The following is a 10,052-nucleotide window of genomic DNA, read 5'->3' as shown; positions in this document are numbered from 1 at the left end:
ATGAACCATGCCAGACATACATGTACAGCTTACAATCCTTCCATGCAACAAATATAGTTGAGAAAACAGACCAAAACACAAAAACTTAACACTGAGCAATGAATAGTGAAAATAAGGTCCAGGTCAAATAAAACCTGCCAGACTGACATGTACATCATAAAATATTTCCATACACCAAATATAGTTGACCTATTGCATATAGTATTAGAAAAAAAATCCAAAACTCAAAAACTTAACTTTGACTGCTGAACCATGAAAATTATGTCAAGGTCAGATGACACCTGCCAGTTGGACATAAACACCTTACAATCCTTCCATACGCCAAATATACTAGACATATATTGCTTATAGTATCAGAGATATGGATTTGACCACCAAAACTTTACCTTGTTCACTGATCCACGAAATGAGATCGAGGTCATGTTAAAACTGTCTAAAGGACATGAGGACCTTGCAAGATACGCACATACAAAATATAGTTATCCTATTACTGATAATACATGTAATAAGAGTGAAATTAACATTAAAAAAAAATCTGATTTTTTTTTAAGTAGTCACTGAACCACGAAAATGAGGTCAAGGACAATGGACATGTGACAGACGGAAACTTTGTAACATAAGGCATTTATATACAAAGTATGAAGCACCAAGGTCTTCTACCTTCTAAAATATAAAGCTTTTAAGAAGTTAGTTACCAGTAACACTGCTGCTGGATCACTATTCATATGTTGAGCTTTCTGCGTTTACCATTTAGCAAAAACCATTTCAGGGCTCCATTAAAATGTATGTGGGAGGGAAGGAAGGGAAGTTGAATTATTGAATGTAGGTCATGGGTCTTTTTTCAGTATGCACCTATTACTGTAAGTATTATGCAAAATTATATAAAAAATGGTTCTTGGTTGTATGGATATTTTGAAAGTCCTTTCCTTATGGAATAGCCCTTTAATATGAATATCGACAGAAGTATGCAAAATATTTTGTTATATCGACAGAAGTATGCAAAATATTTTGTTATATTCAGTTCAGTAGGTCATGGACTTAACTTTTGTTAGTGTTGGACCATTTTTTACCATAGTTGTTTGTTGTGACGTTTTTAACTGTTTGGATATATATTATTGGTTTAAGTCATGTTTTTTGTATGGTGACTTGTGCCTTCTAGATTAATATCCTTATTTGTAATTTCTTTTTCCTTCATGAAAAAACCCCACCCAAAAACCTTATGTTAAATATTGATTCTACTACTGAAATGAGTGTGATACCATATTAATCCACTATCAACAGTTAAATTTTTTTTTAATATTTTTAAAAGTGTCTAAAGTATATAAATATTGTATTGCACGAGATTTGGTGGTGAAATCTGTTTCTCTAATAAATTTTTGATGATATGCAGACCATCTTAATCCTTCTTTTCGAACAACCTGCAAAAAAAATGTGTTCATTCTGTTTGACATGACATGATCAAACATGGTCACCTATTTTTATCATATAAAGAATTTTCAGAGGAAAGCAACAAAATTTTACGTCATAAACGAATTTTCAATCAATGAAAAACTGAGATCAAATAAACCACATGTTGATTGATTGAATTAAAATAATGAACAGGTCATGAAAGGGATAAATCAAGAAAGAATTATAGAAGGTTTTATATCCAACATTTATATTCATAAAATTATTACAATTTCTCACAGAATCACACACACAAACAAATGATACAAGATATTGATTATTTGCTCCTTTTCTTTGCTTTTGTCATCACAACAACTTTTTCATTCTTTTTAGGGTCCTTTTCATCACTAAATTCATGTAGTCTTTGTAAAATGTCTAAAGTGGTTAATTCTGATGTCTTAAACTTGACTTTGTGGTCATCAACTGAAAAGATAGATTCACACACAACTATTAAGTACTACTTTCTACAGCTGGTATAATTTTAAAAGATCTGGTTTAAAACACATTATCTCAATTCTGGTATTAAAATATTTAAGTTTGAATAATTTATTAATTGCTTTACACAGGCATGAATAGGATCAAAACAATGATCAACTTTGTTGTGCATACTCACAATACTCAGGTAAATGAAATCTAGCATTGAGTGTGTAGGTAAAGGTTATATCTTTGATTAGCTAGTTTTTAATTGTTAGTTTTTATGCTTTGTGTCCTTCTGCATGTCCTGATTAATCAAACTTTTTTCAACTGATTTTTCTAGGGTTTTTTTATTATTGAAGTCATGCTGAGAGTTCGTGAAATCTTTTTTTCCCTGGTGGTCCTTGAAGAAAATCTACTGGTCCTCACTACTAATTCTATTGAAAAACACTAAAATTGTGTCAGTCCTATGCAAAATTTTGGTGGTAAAATCCTGAGGACTGACACTTTTCGCGAATCTCTAGATGACTTTTTCATTATAATTTATTGTGTTGCAAGGTTGCTTGCTTACTTTAATTTACCGATCATTTACTTTTCTCATATCGACTTATTCATACCTTATTTTTGTGCCTGTCCCAAATCAGGGCCATCTGGCCTTTGTTAGTGATGTATGTTTTTTAATTTTAGTTCATTTGTCATGTTTGTATGTTTTGGAGTTTGGTGTGTTGTACATTTTCACTGAACTAGTGCATAATTTTGTTTTGGAGCCAGCTGAGGAGTCACCTCCCTGTTGGAGATTTCCTCTCTGCGTTGAAGTCCCATTGGTGGCCTTCAGCTGTTGTTTGCTCTTTGGTTGGGTTGTTGTCTCTTTGACATATTACCCATTTCCATTCTCAATTTTATGAACATTTTATACTCACTAAATGCTATGTTGATCTCAGGATCACATCGATTAGATTTTACATCAACTTTAGTTGCACAGTTTAAGTTTGTCTTTAGAATACGTGCCTGTTTTATCAGGAATAAACACTCTCTGAAAAATATATTATAATTTCATAATTATGATCATTGATGTAAATTTATACCATAAACATTGATTTATCAGAACAATAAAGTCTTCAACCTTTAAACCTTACTGGTATACAATAGTCACAATTTGAGTGCCCATGCACTAAATGGTTGGGATTTAAAAGGTCATTTCCTGGTCCTTTCAGAAATTCAAACTTACCTAGAAAAAGTTTAAGGATTGTTCTTGTTTTATTGGTACACTTTAATACAGCTCTGTTCACAGAAATGCTAGTCGTTTGTAACCTGGTCGATTCATAACTAGGTCAATTCTTAACTGAGACTTTTCATACCTGATGTAATTATATATGGTTATAAAGTGTGTCTCTATAAGTATTGTCGTAATCAAACAATTTAAGACAATATGTATAAATTAATTCATTAGTTTTGTCTCTGGAAGTGTATATCTCTATTGAAGCCAAAATAAATTTCTTGTAAAATGTGAAATTATGCGCATTCAATTATTTAATAAATGCTATATAATTTTGTATATATAGAGAGCCTAGATGGTCAAGTAGTCTAGCATCTTGGGCATAGTGCAGGCTGATTTGGTGCCACAATGTCTCAGTAGTATGAGTTCAAATCCAGGCCAGGGAAGAATACAAAACTTGCAAACAGATTTTGGGCAGAATATTTAAGCGAATTATATATAATATATATCAATAAGTCTATTTGTATTTTTAATAGAAATATTTATTCTACACTTCTCCAATAACCTACCACTCATATCACATGTATCATATTTTGTTATAATAATCATGATCATGATGATAATAAGGCTTAAATTAAAATATTGTTTGTTTGCCCTTTACCGAACGACCCTATAAATTCGCCTGAAAATCTTTATTTGTGTTTACCAGCAAGATTTTATTTTATTTTTTGTTCCTACCAAAAATCTTATATTTGTATTTCCCGCTCAAAACTTTTTTACCGGAATTCTCAGGTTTTATCTTTCCTGTATAAGGTCTAGTCCGTTTGGTATCACATGAGCGTTTGACATGAATGAACACTTGCATTTGGAGTTTCAAAGCATTTGTTTGAAATCGATGTTGAAAGCTTTGAAATCATGATTTAACGAACGTTACTCTGTGTCTTTATACATGAAGAGCAGGGTTCATTCAAAAAAAGTTCGTCTAATACTAAATTATCAACGTGTGTACAAAATATTTTGTAAACAGACTTTGTATCCTATGTAGGGATGACCTTTGGTGGTCCGTAGATTAGGATGATTATGTTAATGATGCCTTCGACCAGCATTGATATATTCTGATTTATATCTGACATGAACCAAAGGTCTGTAAAGGGGAGAATATTTGGCAGTAAAATCGCCAAGTTTTTCCATACAGACCATTTATAAATGCGGTGTAAAATACGTGACAATTGAGTTTCAAGTCTTGTAGCATTTTTATTGAACACACAGGCACACACAAAAATTTAAACACTCTAGGAACTTTTTCTACTAGTAATGTACAATGTATTTCTGCCCAGACATATTTTACCAGAACAAAGTTATCTCTTACCTGCTTACAGAAAAACTTTAGGTCTAGGTAAGCGTTCAAGGAACATAGTACTATTAGTGCAAGTTAAAATTCTTAAAAATTCCAGGTATGTAAACGTTTAAAATATGCCGCACAGCCCTATATTTTGAAATTTGAAAAAAATTGTAGTGCATATGATGAATTAACTTCACATTCTACATGATATTTTTTTTTCAAAACTTGGGACTATTATACTAATAGTCCTAGAAACTTATTAGCAAAAGCATACTTAAACAAAAGCAATACAGACAAAAATGACATCATGCAGATTTTGTATCTATAAAATAAAATATTATACCTACCTGCCTACCCATGACAAAAAATGTACCGAGCTAAGTTATTTTTTGGGAAAGAAAAATAAAATATTTTACCTACCTACCTACCCTGTTTCAAAACATAGGGTCGGAAAAGGGCAAACAAACAATATTTTAATTGAGGCCTAAGGTTACAAAATGTCTCAGTTACAAAACGACCTGGTTTAAGTTAGGTATGAAAAGACAAGGTATGAAACAACCAGGTTTTGAAACATCTCAGTTCCAAAATGACCTAGAGGAATATATTTGTTTAGACTGGATTTAATATCTAACAATAGAAATCTGTTCATTGAGACATAACTGATTGGAATTTCCTGATCATCACAGCTTTCAATTATGATGAACAATAGATTGTATATTCAGTCAGTTAAGCAGTAAACTGGACATGTGCATATTAAATTAAGTACATCATGGTGTATCAAATATTGCAGGTTACTGCCATCATCTAATCCAAAGAAATATATGGGCTATTTCAAAAAAAATGATGCCTTTCCTTTAAACCTTTGTCAGTCTCTTGTATGATACTATATCTGTAATGTTTTTAGGTCAGATAATGTATTATGATTAGTTGGTCCTAACTACCAAAGATAATAGCAGTATGTGCTCTGTTTAAAAAATATTGTCCAAAATTGTACCTCAAAATGTCAGGAGTGTAACGCTTTTAGTGTGACATTTAGAAGAAAGCATGTGCATTCATTGATGATATAGAATAAATAAGGGCAGATACAATACCAAACAATATCTTTCATCCAACTATTATATCTTGACTATGATTTCTTGTTTAATTCTTCCATATATTTACATTTTTATGAGCCTCATAAGGTAAGTCAAATAAGTTTGTGTTAAAAAAAAGAATGTTAGTAAAAGTCAATATGCTGCCAGAAAATGTCTTTGTAGGTGAAATAACATGTTTCTGTACATCTTGCACGGTTTATTCTTTTAGGTAAGTATCATAGCTTGGCACAGGTGCATCCAGTTGACCCTGAAGTTCTACTACTGGAATATTATGGTTACAATAAGAGGACTACCCAGGTCTGTCAGGAGTGTAACAACTGGGTTAAGATGTATTTTTTTTAGAAACAATGTTGTTATAGTTGTTGTTTTTTCTTGAATTTCAGTGAACATTACCTGTTACAGTTTATCAGTAACAAACATGCCATTATTATGGCCTTCATTGCTTTTGTATGCTCAATACTTCAATGTCAGGAGTGTAACTCAAAAAAATGCCTTATTTCAATCTTATTAGCAAAGGTAAGTTATTGGAAGAAAAACAAACTGACAATTATTATAAAATGACATTACTACACCTCAGCTTAACACAGAATACAAGTCTACATCATTACTTTTGAAATTTTTGAACTAAAATTGCAATTGAACTAGCTTGTTTAAATGTGTTACAGTCCTGACATACAAGTATTGAGCATAAACAAGCAATAAAGGCCATAATAATGGCATGTTTGTTAATGAAAATATGCAACAGATGGTGTTCACACTCAAATTCCAGAAAGGAAAACCAATAATAACAACATTGTTTCTATAAAAAATAACATGAATGTTACACTTAAACATTTTAAAGCGTTACACTCCTGACATTTTTGGGTACATTTTTGGACAATTTTTAATATACAGAGCACATACTGCTACCATCTTTGGTAGAACGAACAAACTTATCATAATACATTATCTGACATAAAAACAGCATATATATAGTATCAAACAAGAGACTGAACAAGGTTTAAAGGAAAGCCATCTTTTTTTTTAAATAGACAATAAGCAAAATTTGTAAATATGTAAGAAGTATATAATTTTTTTTAACCTGTTCTTAATTTGCACTAAAATAATATGTGAAATTTAAAGACTCTACATGATTTCAGGTCAGTTTCAGGTTAAAATATGGTAGCAATAAATTATGGTCAGGAGTGTAACATTTGTTACACTCCTGACAAGTTTCTGATGTAGCTTATCTATAACAAAATTCAACATGATTCTTTATTAAAATAATTGTAACATCTTTACAATGTTATGAGAAAGCTGATCTGTCTTGTAAAAGTGATTTTTCTGCACACTATTCACCAAAGATTCTTAAAAATTAAAGTGTAATTCTCATTAAACATATTAAAAGTTTGCTCTTTGCTCAGAAATTAAAAAAATATGTAATCAAATATCTAATAAATTTATTTATTTGTGAGATTGTAAATTTAAAATAGATATCATTACTGATTTTCTAAACATTCCATTAAAAAACAGTCTTACAGTTACTGAAAAAATATGTCAGGAGTGTAACAAAAGGATAAAAAACACATGTTTGTATTTTTTAAATGAAGAAAACTTAGAATTGACTGAAGCAATTGTTGTGAAATTTTCAGAGGATGTAATTAGATCATATATGTTTGCTTCCTTATACTTTTTATATAAAATTAAAGCTTTTGCAAAGAGATATAAAAACTTTTGAAATAAGATATTAAAGAATACACTAAAAATTGGTGAAATTTACATATTTAAAAAAAAAAACTGTTTATAATTAAAAATAAATTGCAGGAAAATCATTTAGTACCTTTATTGCAACAAACAAAAAAATTACATTGATATTTATATTCTTATTTATGTTTGTCAGTTGATATTATTATTATGTTGTTTCCTTTGAAAAGTGGATGAATTCTTATGAGTAAAATGTTGTTAAAATTTTTGTTTTTATTATTTTGCATTAACCCTTGGTAGTTTTGTAAACTTGAATGTCTCTGGATTAAAGAAAAATGATAGAAAAAAGATTAGCAATGACTTAATTTTTTACCATGTTTGTCACACTTTGGCATCATTTTTTTTGAAATAGCCCATATCCCTCTATACAGGTATAAACACCATGAATTCACCCAATAACACGTTCGGGCCATGAAAAAGAATAGGTAGAAAATACCCAGAAAATAGCTGCCTACTCAAAATCTATTATTGTCCTGATGTGAAATTTTTTTTTTTTTTTCAGAGGCAAGAAGACTAATAAACATCTGATACTTAAATTTCTTTTTGCCAAAAAAGAAAAGAAAATGCCTACCTACCTACCCACTGTCTTGATGTTTGGGTAGGGTTTGGGCAAACCAATTTTTTTTTAACTGTGGCCGCACACACATTGATGTTTGCCCCCTTTCACGTTCTCACACTACACATTCGCGCCAAAAGAAGGTTTTTTCATTGGTTAAGTGTTGAGTAATTTGTTATCAAATTTTTGTAAGTTTAATGCTAAAATTGTTTAAAAAAATAAATTGAAATTCTTTCGTTTTTTTGGTGTTGAATAAATCTTAATCACCTTTTTGTTAGTGCTGTAGAGGGTGAACATGTGAAGGGTGGGATTGGACCTGATACCAAACCATATAGAGGGTAAACTTGTTCCCAGCCTGTTTATCACTAATTATCATTAACTTAAGCATGTTAAGAACTGTGACTTTAAGCATGGTTAATTTTCTTAGATCTGTAACTTTTTGCAATTTGCATCATTTTCCCATTTAAAATCTTTAAAACAGTAAAAATATCACTATAGTAGATTAAATATTCTATTTTGATCTAGTTTCCCTTAGAACCAGTACATAACAGACCTGCCAACTATCCTGATTTTCATGGTTTAATCTCGATTTTCATCCCTCAACCTGAATCTTCTGATGCTTTATCATGTCATAATTGATTTGGCCTTTCACTTTTTCCAACTGATTTCGTTTTTGAGGAAACCCTGTTTTTATTAGCAATGTTCTCGTTAAGGTACGCACACACGCCCGTGTGTTCGATGGATGCTTCCTAAAAACACTGGCTGAGTCTTGTTATCATGATAACTTTCCCTCAGCTTTTCAAAAGAAGCAGAAAACATGCTTCTATTCAATATTTTTACCGGACATTCACTTTCGTTTTAATTCAATGTATGTTATGATAAATCCAGAGCAATGCGAAAAAAATATGACTACATGACACACGCTAATTGAATAAACGCAGAGAAGATCGAAATGATTTCAAAAACACATGTACATGTACCTATTGAGCAACGGAAAACTCTAACAGGGACCCATTTCAGCTACTTGATGCAGGGATCTATTTTTAGAACGAAAGGAAATTTCCAATTATAAATATTACAAAAATAGTTTACGTGACGACTGTAAACAGATAAGGGCAAATAACGCAAATGGTAGCCAATAAAAGGGTTGAGAACTCATAGTTTTGGAATATAATTGGGTTTTCCTTCGAATTAATTGGGTTATTGAACCCTGCAAATGGGCAATTGCATTGGGTTTTTTATTATTTGTATTGCGTGATCACGCAAATACGCAGCTTATCTGGAGCTCTGAGCCAAAGAAGATCCCCAACTCAACTAGTTAAACTACCTTTATATCTCCAGGTCTACAACACCCCTTTTTTTGGGCTGTGTACCATCCATCCGAGCAACTCACAGGTCCCCTACTGTACAACCCACAGAGTCGAGACTTCTACTAGAAAAGCCTCTGGCCAGTTCCCTAGATGTCACCTAGAATATTGTCATGGTATCCTCCAGGTCTACAACACTATCTTATTTATTTTCTGTGACCTTACAATGTAGGAAGGCATCCCAGAAAAAAATTAAAATAGCCATGCCAGACATCATAATTATTTGGAAATAACCAGTACATGTACCATGTTCATCACTGTCACTGATAGTGTCAATGACAACTGACACTGATAGTGTCAGTGACAGTGACAGCAGGGCCTGTCTATACTGTTACTAGTGTTATCATAAAATCACCTCATCGATCTGACATTTGGATGGTATGGGTCAAAGGTGAATTTTATAGACTTCATTGATCTCAGGTGAAAGGCTTCTAAAGTTTTCTTCATAGGATTTATAACCCGACTATAGCCTGCTCTTGAAAACCCTGCCATGCTTAGTCTTCTTCATAAGGTACAAGTCAAAGGTTTTCCAAATGACTGTAAAATTTTCGGAACTTATCTAAAAATTGGAATCGTCAGATGTAGGTCAATTTTAAAATGAAGCTACCGTAGAACCATAATAAATATCACTAATAACTTCAATTGAATTAAACAATAAATACACTACAACGGATTGCAATTTTTAATACGGCCTAATATTACGTACATGGGGGGACATATACTTGCCTCCCCATGCCGCTAAAGTTACATTTGATTAAGAGCAACAAAAACACGTCTATTTCCATAGCACGTTTATTTCAAAGAGACAGATAACATCACATGACAAATGTGCATCATTATCATACAAAGGGACACAACTCTCACGACTAAACTG

General features: G+C 31.7%; 1 protein-coding gene across 1 annotated transcript; it reads right to left on the bottom strand.

The window, feature by feature from the left end:
* Positions 1-1,640: 1,640 nt before the first annotated feature.
* LOC139499151 (large ribosomal subunit protein mL53-like) lies at positions 1,641-9,720 on the bottom strand. Its single transcript, XM_071287834.1, has 3 exons — positions 9,534-9,720; positions 2,781-2,893; positions 1,641-1,869 (listed from the first exon to the last, which is right to left on the bottom strand). The coding sequence occupies exons 1-3, from the start codon at positions 9,668-9,670 to the stop codon at positions 1,724-1,726; spliced, it is 396 nt and encodes a 131-aa protein (XP_071143935.1). The 5' UTR covers positions 9,671-9,720; the 3' UTR covers positions 1,641-1,723.
* Between the last annotated feature and the right edge of the window lie 332 nt (positions 9,721-10,052).

The sequence above is a fragment of the Mytilus edulis genome, chromosome 12 (assembly GCF_963676685.1).
Source record: "Mytilus edulis chromosome 12, xbMytEdul2.2, whole genome shotgun sequence".
NCBI lineage: Eukaryota > Metazoa > Mollusca > Bivalvia > Mytilida > Mytilidae > Mytilus > Mytilus edulis.
The sequence above is the reverse complement of the archived record's forward strand: the minus strand, read 5'-3'. Positions and strand labels throughout refer to the sequence as shown.